Here is a 15,732-nt window from a genome sequence, read left to right on the forward strand (position 1 = left end):
TGAACAATTTATAAAGATGGAAATTTAAATAAAATAGGTTAATATCATCAATAGGAAAACAAAAATTATCGTTTTGCATATGAACTAAAGTTACAAACTCAAGTGATAATTCATGTAAACAATACTTAATATATCACTTATGAAATAACAAAGTAATAATTTAAAATTTTAAGTTAAAACATAATCATTGCTTTTATAATTAGCATCGATTTTTACAATTATAATTTATTTCAAATCAATGATTGTTATGTAAATAACCATTTATTATTTTAAAAATTATTATCACAAAATGGTATATTCTGAATAATGTTATGTCGAAAAAGTAATTGCAATAACAATAATTATTTTTTGTCATTATTCAAAGTATGAATGTAGATATTTCTGAAAATTGTCAAAGAATTAATAAATGATTAAGTATTGATTATTTCGAAATGCATTAAAGGCGATTTATTTTTAATTCATTATTTCAAAAAACATTAAATCTGCAAAAAAATATTATTTTTTTTTAAATTTCAAAAAATAAGCTTTTTTTTCATGTTTTTGAAAATAGAAGTAATATTCTACTTTGAAGCATTATGATAATTTCATCTTTTATCATTTTTGATTATTTGGATAATATTTATATAATTAGAAATTTTATGAAATACGTCTTCAAATAAAATGACTGTAACAAAATTATAAATTAGATATTTTATTTATGAAATGCATGTATTTAGAATGAATTGAAATTTTAAGCCTAAACTTAAGTTTAATATTTCAAGTTAATTTCAAAACAGAAATCTAGTTTCGAATATAATAATATATTTGAAAAAGCAAAATAACCGCAGAAAAGTATTTCAATTATTTTTATGGGTAAGTAAATAAATAATGAATTCTTTAAGTATGTATAAAAGTAAATATTTTACTTATCTTTCTAATTCCTTTTGAGTAGTTAATTAAGTCTCATAATTAGAATATAAATATTTTAGACGAAATACAAATACACTCCCATTTGTAGTAATAACAGCACGATCATAACAATAGCATTTATTTGCAGACGAGTTGCAGAAATCTCTGCAGTTAACCAAGCATCTTTTTTATCCTTTTTTAAATCCTAATTCCTCATTATTCGGCATTTAAACTGTAATTCGTATTCTGAAATTTTTTTATGCTTTTATTTAAAAATTATTATTTGTGCTTAATCTTAGTTCTTTATACCTTTTATTTTCTTCCTTATTTTCGAAAAATAACTATTTTTTTTTCTAATTTATAATAATATTTTAACACATTGTTTTATTCGAGATATGAATAATTACTAATTGAAAATGAATAACATTTTGCTTGTTGCTATTGATCCTCAATCGCATTCACTATTTTGATTTTTATTCATTTTATTTCAGGTATGAATAATTTTCTGATTGTTGCCAAACGAACAGATATTCGGAAAGTGTCATTGGACGTTCCTTATACAGCTGATGTAGTTCTTCGCATTGGAAGCATAAAAAATGCGATAGCCTTAGATGTGGACACGCAGGGAGGTAATTATACATCATATTCTTTTGATATGATGATCTCTCATATAAGTAGTTATAAATTTTTTTCATTCGAAAGTTTAATTCAAGTACCGGATAGGAATTATACAATTTACGTTTAAGTCTTTTATATTTCTGATATGAAATGATTAATATCAAAACTTTTTAAAAATAATTTTGTTTCCTTTTAAATATTATTGCTTTTTAATCGATGTCATACTTAAAAAAATCACTTATTATGAGTATACGGCATTTTGAGGAAACAACAACATATATATTAAAAAATTCTTATATGATATGTGACTAAGTTTCTTTTCCTTAGATCTATACAAATTTTATAAGTAGCTAAATTAATTTTGGAAAATTTTACAAAAAACAGTTTTACACAGCACTAAAATTTTCTTATTTAATTGCTTTTGTCAAATTCAAAAATATTTGTGTATCTATATTTTTGAAGAATCATCCATATTTTTTTAAAGGGATGTGATAGTTTAAAATACTTTTAGTTTAAAATTTCGTTTCTAATAGTATGTGTTAGAAGTTTATTTAAGTTTAAGTGTATAATTTTTAATTGCATTAAGTTTGAGTGTATAATTGTTATAATTATTATACATATTTTTGGTGCCTTTTCATGAATAATCAGAATATCATTAATAAAAGAAGATTGGCCATAATTGTTTTTAAATTACTTATACTTGTGTTTATATATAGCCACTTGTGTGTTTATATATATCAATGTTTTCGTTTTATAAATGTAATTATTTCCTAATCATACGAAATCGGATTTTATTTTAACTTCAGAGTTCCATAGTCTTTTCCTACAATGTTTCTAAAACAGTCGAATCCAAAATATTTTATTATCAAATTTCTTTCTATAAAAATATGTAAGTTCAAAATATCGTCCGCCTTCCTCTTTGAGGTGCGTCTCCTACTGGTCATGTTTATTATTAAGAAATCTTAAGATATAAAAATTGACCCATTTTTCATAATAACATGTTGATATAGAATTCCACACTTGCTTCTTCTTAAATAAAAAACAGTGTACTATAACTTGCTTATGATTTTCATCTTCTAATTATTAGGTATTATAAAAAAGAAAGGGGCATATAATCCGAATCATCATAGTAATGAATATTTTAATTTTTTTAATATATCTTCTGAAATTTTAGAACAATATATTTAGCTCTAAAATTGTAAACATACTTGATTTAGCAACATTTCAATGTATATGTAAACATACTTGATTTAGCAACATTTCAATGTATATGTAAACATACTTCATACTTAGAAACATTTCAATGTATATGTAAACATACTTCATACTTAGCAACATTTCAATGTGTATGTAAACATACTTGATATTTAGCAACATTTCAATGTGTATGTAAACATACTTGATATTTAGCAACATTTCAATGTGTATGTAAACATACTTGATTTAACAAAGTTTCAATGTATATGTAAACAAAATGAAAACAACGGAAATTATAACTTACAAAAGTACTTAGTCCACTTTGTCCTAAAATTACGAAATAAATTCTATCTATATCTCAATAACATATGTTACCTGTTTATCATTTGATAACATTTCCACGACTGTTTACAACCCTCTCCAAGTAAGTCCTGGTGATTGTATTTCCAGAGAAGATTTACTGGTCGGACACGGGACGTGAGAAAATTCAGCGATCGAATTTGGACGGATCCCATGTGGAGAATGTCATCAGCAAAGGCTTAGGGTCCGTCGACTTTCTAGCCGTCGACTCCATCGGCAGGAAATTGTACTGGACAGATGACCAGAGGAAGTGCATCGAAGTGTCGGAACTAGACGGCAGCTTTCGAAAAGTATTGGTCTGGAGTAATCTGGACAGCCCAAGAGCCATAGCATTGCATTACGAACCAGGGTAAGATCTAAAGAAGGGTGATAAGTAGAATTTTAGGGGTGATAGAAAGATGCAATTGGTAATTATTGCTTCAACCGTCCTTTGTATTTTTATTTATTTTATTGTAAAATATAATTTGTTTTGTTTTCTTTGGGATATATGAAGTAATATTTTTTCTGAAATGGTGAAGTTTAAATCTTATATTTATTTAAAGTATTTTTATAACATAAAATTTGCATTCTTGCCCAAGGTGGCATAAAATTTCACTACATTTCACTATAGTCAACTCTTTATTAATTACATGAAATTGATATTTGACTGATATTATAAGATTTAGAGTGGAATTATCTGTTAAGTAATTTTTTTTGTAAATAAATAATTATAGAATAGGGTTTTTTTTTTTTTGTAAATAAATAATTATAGAATAGGGTTTTTTTTTTTGTAAAATAATAATGTAGTAAATTATTAGGATAGCATAAAATTTCGCCATATTTCACTATAGTTAAATCTTTATTAACTATGTGAAACTGATATTTGACTGACATTATAAGATTTAGAGAACAATTATCTGTTAAATATTTATTTTTTTGTAAATAGATAATTATAGAATAGATTTTTTGGTAAAATAATAATGTAATAAATCATTAAGGTAGCATAAAATTTCTCTATATTTTACTATAGTCGTTTATTAACTATGTGAAATTAATATTTGACTGATTGATTAGATTTATAGTGCAATTATCTGTTTAGTAATTTACTTGTAAATAGAAAATAATAACTTTTTTGAGAAATAATAATTTTATAATTCTTAAAATCAATTATTTGAGATTTTTTTTATGATTTGGTGTCTCTTTTTATCTTAAAGGACACGCATTTTATGCATAATAGTTTAAATATTTTATTTTCATTAAAATGCCCGCAGAAAGTAACAGATAACTTGTATGCAAAGTGAAACCTTGCTTTTCCATTTTACAAAATAATATTGAATAAGAATAAGAATTGCATAGGTTCAAATAATAAATATTTTTAAATGGATATATATTCAAAAATTCTTTAAAAAATATTTACTTGTGTATATATATATATATATATATATATATATATAATATAAACAGACTAAGAAAAAAATTAAAATAATTTTAAAGGATTTACTTTAAATCAAGTTAAATTATTTTATTTTAATGCTCTAGTTGTCTAGAAACCGCCAATCATTTTATGTTTCCGAAAATGCTCTTCAAAAATGAAGATATAAAAATTTTATTTTTACAAACTAGCATTAAAATTATCATTTATCGGCCTTTTATTCAATTTAAGTATACATTTTGTATATCTCGTCTTTAGCACAGAAAAACCCTAACTTGCCTGTGAACATAGACATAATCATCAAATAATATTGCGAAATGTGATGTAAAAGCAAGACATTAGCTTAATTATATATATAAAATATTTTATCCTTAAAACGTATAACAGTATAAGAATTCTGTTCCATAAAATGAAAAAAATAATTGCCTTTTTATTCCTGGATATTCTCCCACTTGAAATGGAAATTAAATTCATTATTCTAAGATTTTGGAGCATACAATATGCAAAACACTAATAATTTTCGTCCATTAGTAGAAGTTAATGTAATTTTCAACAAAATAAAGCACTTAGCCAAATTTTTCAATTTGTAGTAAATAAAGTTTACCAAAAAATCTTGTCATACCCAAATACTTAAAAGCATATGCTAAGAGTTTTTTTAATACAAACTTGTATCTTAAATTAATTATAAAGTATCCGGGAAACCAATAGTTACCTAAATACGCATTAATAAATTAATCTTTTTAAATGACTTTCAGTCTAAATTTTACCTTTTAATATATTTATTTTTAATAGAATAATTCCTTCTTCCATAGTTTTATAAAACCTCTTAATGAAATGAAGTTTAATGGAACTTCGGCTGAATTTTCTACTATCCACCAAATGACTCGCAGTTTCATAAAATATATTTTTGTCTATTAATTTCCTGATGGCGAGGTCCTGAAAAATAGTCTTGGCAATAAATTTAAGAGAATTTTTATCTCTTCGTTCTAGTCTTTATTTAGATTCTTTAAATTTGGAAGAGAGCTTTAGTAATAAGTCTTTCTTACATTTTATACGTCAAATTAGTTATCATTAACTATAGTGACGTTTTAAGTGCTAGTCAAAGAAAGTCAGGCAATGGAAAGTAAATATAGGAAGACGTATTACAATCTGCTCTTTTTTATACTTCTATTATTTTTAGATGTAAAAGATTAGATTTTTAGACGAGACTGTAAAACAAGAGGAAATATAAAAATTGCGAAGGTGAGTATAATTTAGAAGGCGACTGGTTAAATAATATTTAAATAAAAAAAAAGGTAAAAACGCCATAGGAATATCTAATAGAATTAATTTAGTTTTTGAAATTTTAGTTAAAATATTTAAAATAATAAATAATAAAAGTAAGTAAAGTTCTAGAAATATGGTAAATAGAAGAATATCGAATAAAAAAACATTCAGAATATCGAACAAAATCATTGAGATATGTGCAATATATTTTTTTTATATGGTGTCGGATGGTAAGATATATTTTATACTAATATGAACAAGCGCATAATACTATAAGAAATGCGAAATTTAAAAATTGAGGAGGTGAATACTATTTAGAGGATGGTAAAGGTCAGGAATTGAATAATAATTAAATAAAAAAAGAAAAACACTATAGGAATACATAATAGGGTCAATTTAGTTTTTTAAAATTTGAATTAAAATACATAAAATACATTTTATAATACCGAAAGACTTTTCGCTAAAGCATTATCAATAAATTAAGAATTCTTAGAGCTCAATGAAGGGTTAAAAAAGGTCTAAATCAAGGCCTAATTAAAGTTCTTAAAAGAAATGGATATTGAATTTTAACTGATGTAGAACTTTAAAAGAGGCCTATAAAGAGGAGTAAATTTTTTAAAAACATTTTACTGGAAATTAAGCAAATAATATAGCATTGAATTAACGATAGATAAAGATAGTGGATAAATAAATAATTAGATATTTTTTTAGAATTTTTGAATATATATATATACATTTAAAATTATTTATTATTTCAACCTATGCAATTCTTATTCTTATTCAATGCAAATTTTGCAAAATGGAAATTCAGGTTTTTATAAAGCGCATCAGTTGCCTTTCACTTTTTGTTTGCATTTTAATGAAGATACTAAAAAGAAAGTCGAAAATATTAAATGCATAAAATAGAAATATTATAAATAAAATAATAAATTAATTAAAATAAATATTAATGCATAAAATAGAAAAAAAAAAAATGTCACCAAATCCTAAATAAAAATGGCATTCTTATTAAAATAAAATTATGATTAAATTAATAAAATAACGCACAGTTTAAAATGTATTAACTTTTATATAATATTATACAAATATGCAGGCAGGTGTGAGTGCTATGACACAGTAAAGCATAAAAAAATATGCTTGCCGCGTATCACTCGTAATATTATAATATACCAGTTGCCCACTCAAGTTCTAACCCACCTTACCTTGAGAACGGTGACAGCTATTAACACAAACATAACGCCTAAGTATAATAAAATAACCATACAGCATACGTTAGATCAGTTGCAATACCACCCGGTGTTTAACAATGGAATTTGCACCCCTATCTTGAAAATGGTATAAAATAGGGCGAAAATGAATCGAAAAATTGTGGAAAGTCTTCGATTTAGAACGATAAGATGCAATAAGCGCAATGATATTAAGAACAAAACCTATGCCAATTTCCAAAAATTTAAGAACAAACCAAGATTATTTTGCAAATCTCTAACAACAGAATAAAGGATTATCTTCATTTTCCAATGGCATAGAACATTTCAAATACCCAAAATAAAAGATCTAACTGAGATCTAATTATTCTGTTTTATTTCTTATGTTTTTCTTGCTAAGAGTGCTGGAATCGCGAAACAAATGCTCATTTTACGCCTATTGCTCTTAGCATTACTTTGCTTGATGTGTTTTTTCATACTACATTTAAAATACTCTATAATATCAAATTTACGAGATAGCAAAGCTAATACCATTGTTTACCACCACGTGTAGCTAATCTCACTATGTAGGACATGAACACTTTAATGGATCTAAATCCGAAATGTGTGGTAATATTTATCGCCGATATCAAGTTAACCCTTAGACAGAATTCGGCGTATCTGAACGTCATGCATTAATTTGGCCGAAGTCGCACATGGCGTTCTGATACGTCAAATACAGTCATAGGGCTAAGAAACAAATTAGAAAGGACACTACATAGCAATGCGGAGAATACACAGTACTGCATTTACCCACCTGTTTTAAAGAATGCCATTAGTTTCAAAAGTATTAATAATTTGCTTTTTTTTAATCAAGACTTGAATTTTATTTTTTTTTTCTCTTCTTTTGTAATACTAATTACTTAAATTTATCCAAATTATCATACACATATTAATAATACTATGAAATAAATCAATTGTTGCATAAAATCTACTGTTTCCAAACGCAAAAAAAAAAAAAAAAAAAATGTATACTCGAAGGGTTAATGTGGAATAGAAGGACTTTAATGGATTCTGTCTTTTTAATTCTTTCAGATATAAGACTATTTTAAGCAAAAAATAGAAGGTAATAATTTTTTTACAAATATTTGATGAATACATCAAATATTTGTCATCAAATATATCTCTCCCATCGTTAATATTTATTAATAAGAATTACCTACATAATGGCCGAGCATTAATCTAAAACACAAATTGCTGCAAATTTGTCATGCCAGAAAAGGCTTTGCATGGCACTGGCCTATGTCAGTTACGAAATATTAACTTTTGGCGTGAAGTTGGCGTTTTTACCGAATCTATACTGTCACATTTGGTGAATTAAATAGCGATTAACCCCTGTCATGCATTTAATAATATCCAAAAACAGAATTTGAGTTTTAGAAGTGTTTTTTACAACAGATTGAAATAAAAATTTCATATAAAACTTCACTTGTAGTCACAAATTTTTAAACCAAATTTGTTTTTTTTAAGTCATTGAGTTTTTGAATGATCGGGTTTACTTACTTCTGAAAGTACAGACCAACAGACGGTCAATCCATAGTTGGATTTGGCTCAAAATTTGATAGGTGTATACTCTATAGATATTGAATCTATGTGCCAAATCTTATTTATCTAGTTCTCTTCGTTTTGTAGCTATCGTGTTAACTTATATTCCAACAGCCAGACAGATGGACTTCCGCTGAACAGATTTTACTTAAACTTTGATAGCAATCTGCGAATTTGGTGTAAAGACCGTATACCAAATTTGAGTCTTCTGACTTAAATTGATTTTGAATCATCTTTGTCACAGACAGAGGGACATTTTCCAAACATGATTTTTTCGAACTCATGGAGTTCTAAAACGTAGAGATTCGTCAAAATCTAGAGTTCGAATTTTTTAAGGTTATTATTCTTCCTCTGTATTACGAATACGTGAAAATAAAAATGTATGCAAGCAAAGTGAGGTGAATGTGATTGATGTAAAAAATTTGATGAAACAAAATTTTAGAGTATTTATCTGGTCTTGTAGACAACTTAATCTCCTTTGAATGTCAATAATTACCATTTAACTAACACATTTCAATTAAGTATTAAGAAAAGAAACATTACCGATGATGTCGGAAATATAAAACATGTACTGTTATTGATTTAATTTTTTTTCCAAATATTTTTTAAATGTCGATATATTAAAGTCAGGGTACATATGTTCACAATGAGACGATATCCCTGTTTGTTTCCCATTTCTAGCAAAGTTTCCATTATTAATTACTTGACATGTACTTTTCTTTTGAACAACTGCAACTACACTTTGGGCTGTTGCCCAATATAAAATTTAAAATATTTTAATGATGCGCTTAAACTTGGGTTTTATTCTGTAATTTAGCATATCTTTGGAATTTTATTATTCGGTTCTACAACATCTAATCGCTGAAAATATCGACATTCGATCTTTTCCTCAAAGCCTTAAACCTTTCTCTGCTTATAAATATGTAGACTTTATTTTATGTAAAGAAACGACAAATCTTTCGCATAGAATTGTCTCTTAAAGTAGTGAACCGCAAATAAATCCTTTGGTGAATTAAAATTTTGTCCACAGATACATATGCAAATCTGTCTCATAACCAATATAATTGCAAACCATACAACAATTACAACCAACATTCGAAAAATAAATAAGCTAAAATTAATAATAATACCCAAAATGAGATGTCTAATTGCAAAACCGCCAAATCTATGAATTTTAAAACCCACTTCATCATATCCATATAATGTGGAACAAGAAATTAATGAAACGAAAAATTAATTTCACCGCGGCTATCCGCTTCACTGCGGTATTACAGTAATCGAAAAGTCAATTGGATACACCGAATAATTTCTCGATCCGTATAAAATATTAATGTTTCTAATCGTCCATCGGGGCTAGAAAGCGAAATATTACTCATATATGTTCGGATTTCCAACTTTTATTCGATTCCCCACCAAATCCCTAATGAATTTGCCAGGCAGTAAACAAGAGTATTTCGTTTTCCCGATCTGAAAGGTTGCAATTTGTCTTCATTAGGCCATGCTTCTATCATCAAGGGTTGTTGAATGAGGTTGTGGAAGATTTATTTACTTATGATCATTTTCGGAAGTCCAACAAAACGGAGTGCTTGGAAAATCTATTATTCGAACGTCAAGGATAGTTCCACGATCCCATTTCACACTTTCTGGTATTTGCATATAGATTCCCAATAGCTTTCATTGGTTTATAAAGCAGATTGGTGGAGCTGAGTGGCAAAATTTGGCGAATAAATTGGCTCTTGTTGTTCTGAAAGTGTGCCATGAACTGGCTAAATTAAGGACTTGGATTTCGGTTACGCTCTTAATACAAAAGATGGATTATATTTAAAATTCTTCATTTATTCGATGAAAATAGGAATTGGAATGGAACTAATTATTTACCTAGCAGGTAATAGGCTTTGTTGTAACAGGAAATATATGAAAGACGATTTTTATTTTGTAATTTCATGGCATATTTAAGATAGTTATAAAATCTGTAACATTCCTGGTTCATTTTAAGCTGAATTTAAATTTACTGCTAGACTGATTTATTGCGGATAGTGAAATTATACATTTATTTATTTTTCTGGGAAACTTTTTCACGAAACAAATGATGAAACCCCACCTGCTCCGGAACCTTCTACCGATTTCACCGCAGTTAATAAAACTGTTTTTGGACAAAGTCCCCCAAAATGTATGGTTCAATAGGTTGATCTTAAAAAATTTTACAATGAATCTTCAAATACACCTATTCATAAGAAATACATTAAAAAACATCGAATAAAAAGATTACAATGATTTTTTTAACTTGATTTTGTAATATAGTGTATCTGTTTTAACGTTATGAGATTTGCATCTTCACGTTTTCATGAATATTTTAATCTTTTAACATTTTTGGAAAATTTTCCTTTCTGGGATATAATTTGCATTTTTAAGAATACTGATACTGTTCATTATTTGACTTTCATTTTATAACGAGAACTTGTAATTTTAAATTGTATGTCTCAATTGTACTTATATTTTTTAATACCATATGTCTAGCACAATATAGTATTTATCTACCATACGCTTGGCGCAGTATAGCCAAACATGGCTCTTGCGCCAGAAAAATCCAATCAACCAACCAACCAGGGAAACGTTTTTATTTTTGAAATTGGAAATCCGTTTGTTTTCCAAATGCATTTGAGATGAACAGGAAGAAATTCAATTATTTTTAATGCATTTTATTTTATTGTATTTTATGTTACTTGTATTTCGTCTAGTAAGAGCATAACGAGAATTTTATATCAGGATAATTTTGATGGAAGGAATTTGAACAATAATCAAGATTTCTATATTCGAACTTTGACCAGGCGGTGCTGCGAACAATAGAAAGACACAAAAGTAGAAAAAAGAGATCATGAGAAAGCGTTTGAATCTTATATAACTTTAGAAGAGAATTTTGCTGAAAACGCATTTTCACTTTCAGGTGGTGTTAAATTCAGCATGGGGAAACTAGAGCTTCTGCAACCCAAAAGTTAAAGTGAGGCCTTAGTTTGAATAATAAGAATATTATTTTTTTAACGCGGATAACTTTAATGTAGCACATACACAAATTATGTGTACATGTGTGTAATCATCACGCATTTTATGTGTTTTTTATCTTCGGTTTGCGTATATTATATGTAATTTTTATACCTCAATTCGTTTTTCAGTTACTCTAAATTCTAATATAAATTCTTTTTTGCATACTATAAATGTTATTGAACTTATCAGTTATATCTAAGTATTTATAGAATTTAGGTGGGTGTTAATATAAATTCTATTCTTAACTTTGCTTGTACTTAAGCCGATTAATTTTGCTTTTTTTATTTTAAATTTTAACAATTAATTCCATTTTATTTCATATATTCCCCTTGTATGTTATTACGTATTTGCTAATCTGCTCCTATTATTATTGCGTGAGTCGTCTATTCTTTAGAGAAATCTCGAAAAGCAATTATTAATTAATAAATATCTTAAACTACATTATCGAGGATATTACGCTATTCAAATTATAAAACAGCTTCAGATTAAAATTTTAATTTAATCATCAAACATTACATTAGAAATTCTCGGGGAATTCATTAAAAATTTATTAGAATTTAGCATTCGAATTATCAATTTCATAAAAGATAGGCTTTAATTTCGAGGATGAAATATGAAAGCAAATATTAATCATTATTTCTCTAAATTTATTTGATTTTACTTCCCATTTTAAAATTTCTTGTAGAATAATTCTAGATGGATCTAATAATACTGAAATTGGATCAGACGCCAATGTTTGGAATGCAATAAATACACATCCTGATTAGATGGTCATGCTACTTTTTATTCTGCAAAAAAGGCATAATTCATATACATTTTTTAAAAAAATGTACAGAATTTCAAAACTTTTTGAAAATGAAATATTATTAACTATCCATAAAATATATAATTGAAGATGAATGATGATCTTGCATCATCAACCTGTAATATTGCTTTACTCTAATGTATTAGAGCTGGAAAGAGAGATTTGAATACATTTTAATGAATATCAGTTAATGGATCTTCGAACTTAGCCATCATTAGGCTCCGAATTTAGAGATTAAAAATAGTGGTTAAAGAAAACACAAGAATTATTATGATATCTCTGTTAGGATAAGAGATCTGAATATTCTTCTAAAAAATGCTACGCACTGGCGGAAAGTCTGTAAAAACTTGAGAAGGATTCTTTGTTTTTAGTGTTAAGTAGAGCGAGATATTTATTTATTTATGCTAAACTGTTTTCTATTTAGGATTTGTTGTATGCTTGTGTTGTTAGTGTCTGAAAGTGTTGTTATCTATGTGTAGCTAGTCTGGGCTTTTTTTAAAAAAAATTGTGGTTTATGTTTTGAAGAATTTTTGTAGATGCAAGAGTCCTGTTTCTCTTTATAGCGAATTGGGTTTGTTGCTTCATGGTACATCTGCTGAATGATAACCAGTAGATGTATGAGTCAGTAAGATGCCGTTGAAGCATAGCTTATAACTTTAAAATACATGTACTAGGAAACTTGTGTATTTTCTTAAAAATGCGAGCATTTATAAAATAGCTATAAATATGATTATAGATAATTGATAAGAATTTTATTAAATAAGCTTGCGTAAGTCTTTTTACCTCGGTAAATGAAATATCTCATCCTGGTTTCGAATCCCGGTTCGGGCATGGTTATTCTTCATCTGTGTTCTATCGGAGAGGTGTGTGAATGTGCCCCCCTGTAAAAAGGGGCTGTGCAAAGCGAATGTGTGATTTTCATCTTCATAAGAGCTAGAAGTCAGACTTCTGCCCTCGGGTGCTCAGGGGTCTTTACCCTCAGAAGCTACTGCAACCCACTTCCGTGGTTACGCGGACACGACATCATCATCATCATCAATGAAATATCTGAAATAGTAACAGAATTTTAATATCTCTAGTGCAAGTTATGATATTTTTATTCACTTCAAAATTCCTTTTTTTTAAATTGACAACATTTGAAATTCAAAGTTAAAATTCTTATAGAAATATAAATACAAGAAATTTGTTGGAAAAATTAATTAAAAAAATACAATTACCAAAACTACAATTCCATTTCAAATATGCATAAAATTCTCGGAATAAGAAGTTTTAGAAGTCATAAACTATTACTACATAATAATATAGTCCTAGACACCGAAATACTAAACTGTCATAATCTTTTTCTACATGAAATAATACTTCTCCAGTATAACGTATAAAAAAACTTGTAAGCTAGAGTATGTGCATTTCCTCTTGATAAATTACTCTTACTTATAAGAGACAATCAGTTACTTTCATAACACTATTCATCAATCACAACAAATTCACTTGTCAAGCGAAATAACAACACCCAGAAGACTTATCTACCATGCTCGCAGCAATAAATAAAGAAGCATAAACAATATTTATCTGTCTTTTTGCTGACGGTTAGGCTTAGCTTACGCGGGAAAAAAAAGAAGGAAAAAGAATTATAAGACATAACTCTTATATTATTCCATTTATTTCCTACAAAAATTTATTTCTTTTATTTCGTTTTACGAAATACTTTCTTAACTGTTGACTATATCATGGTCCATTAAGCTAAGTGTTTGAATGTGTTTCAAAATATATGATTAAATTTTAAAACACATTTAAGGCCACATTATTCAATACGTTTCCAACATTATGGTTATGCAACATTTACTTTTTTTAAAGTCACTTGGGCAATATACGATGGAAAAGATTTTTTTTATGAATAAAGTTTATAACGTTTTACTTACATTCTTTTGAAAGAATATAATGTGTTTTCTTTCCTTATAATATTTCAGAAATGAATAACTACCAATTTGTACGTATTTTAAAATATTGGGCGATGTTTTAGGATATGCTCCCAAATTTGGTATGGATATATATATTATATGGTATACAGTATATGGATATATATTTTATGATGAAAGTGAAAAAAGTCTAATTATGAACAACAGAACACTATATTAATAATAAAATATATCATTATATCTCTTAATCTAATTTATATCCTAATTAATTTCCTAATTTTTATCTTCATTTAGCTAATATTAATTTCTTTCTAAAATGGTTCCTTATTTCTTGATCCAATTCCATTTTTATTTATTTAATTAATTCCACATGCGCTCTATAAAACTCCTGAAACCCACTGGTTTTCATACTCCGACTGAAGGAATAAAAGTCCTTAATATTTCTAACATTCTTTTAAAAATATCTAAATTTCTTTATCCTAAATCGACATGTGTTAAAGAAATCCCTACCAAAATTTCATTTTAAAAACCACTGAAGAGAAAATTTTGTTATCTTCTGCTCTTGTGTCATGATGTAGACTGAGTATCTCATCGCTTCTTCCTTGTATATAATAGACCTCTCGTCACGAAATAAATCAAGTTTTAAAATTATAGAAGTTTCTTTTTCTCGGGCATGCCTCTGCTAAAATATGTTCACGCACGCACGCACGCGCGCGCGCACACACACACACATACACACACACACAATTAGTATTCAAGCTTAGATAATACCACTCAATGAGATACCATCACAATTCTTATGTTTTCTAGAAACTTTATTTCACCTCCCCCAAAAATGGGCGTTAACATTTTTCCTATTTCTTTATTAGGTATATGTATTGGACAGATTGGGGCAATAAACCTCGTATTGAAAGATCTGAGATGGACGGAGGAAAGAGAATTACAATCATCTCAGATGCTTTAGGATGGCCGAACGGACTGACAATTGACAAAGAAAACGCACAGTTGGTGTGGGCAGATGCAAGGAGGCATGTACGTATTTTTTTCTGAAAACTTTTCTATAAATAGTGTACGTGTCAATCATTTTCAAAATATCACGTAAACTTTTTCAAATTTTTAGAACATAAGCTCATACAATTTAATCAATAGTCAACTATCCAAAACAAATTTTGTCATTTAGTTATAAAATATTTTTGTATTAGTTTGTAATGTATAGTTATATACTTTTGAAGTTTCGATACCTTTCCATTATATATTTTTAAAAAATACGCCTTGAATCTAAGTTTTAGGTTTAAAAGTATTGTTGTTTGAAAAGTATCACATCAAGTCAAAACACTTATACTTTTTGACCTCAAATGAAAATCTAAATAGATTTTTGATTCAGTCGCTGTTACTTAAAGTACTATCATTAAATTTGTATTCTTTTACTAAGCTTTTAAT

General features: G+C 27.3%; 1 protein-coding gene across 1 annotated transcript in view; it reads left to right on the forward strand.

Moving 5' to 3' along the window:
• LOC129981290 (low-density lipoprotein receptor-related protein 4-like) overlaps positions 1-15,732 on the forward strand; it is a 733,213-nt gene that overhangs the window by 666,202 nt on the left and 51,279 nt on the right. Inside the window, exons 20-22 of the mRNA XM_056092063.1 lie at positions 1,380-1,517; positions 3,154-3,412; positions 15,162-15,324. Of these exons, the coding sequence (XP_055948038.1) occupies positions 1,380-1,517; positions 3,154-3,412; positions 15,162-15,324 (560 nt within the window). The remainder of the gene's footprint in view (positions 1-1,379; positions 1,518-3,153; positions 3,413-15,161; positions 15,325-15,732) is intronic.

Source organism: Argiope bruennichi, chromosome 8, assembly GCF_947563725.1.
Source record: "Argiope bruennichi chromosome 8, qqArgBrue1.1, whole genome shotgun sequence".
Lineage (NCBI taxonomy): Eukaryota > Metazoa > Arthropoda > Arachnida > Araneae > Araneidae > Argiope > Argiope bruennichi.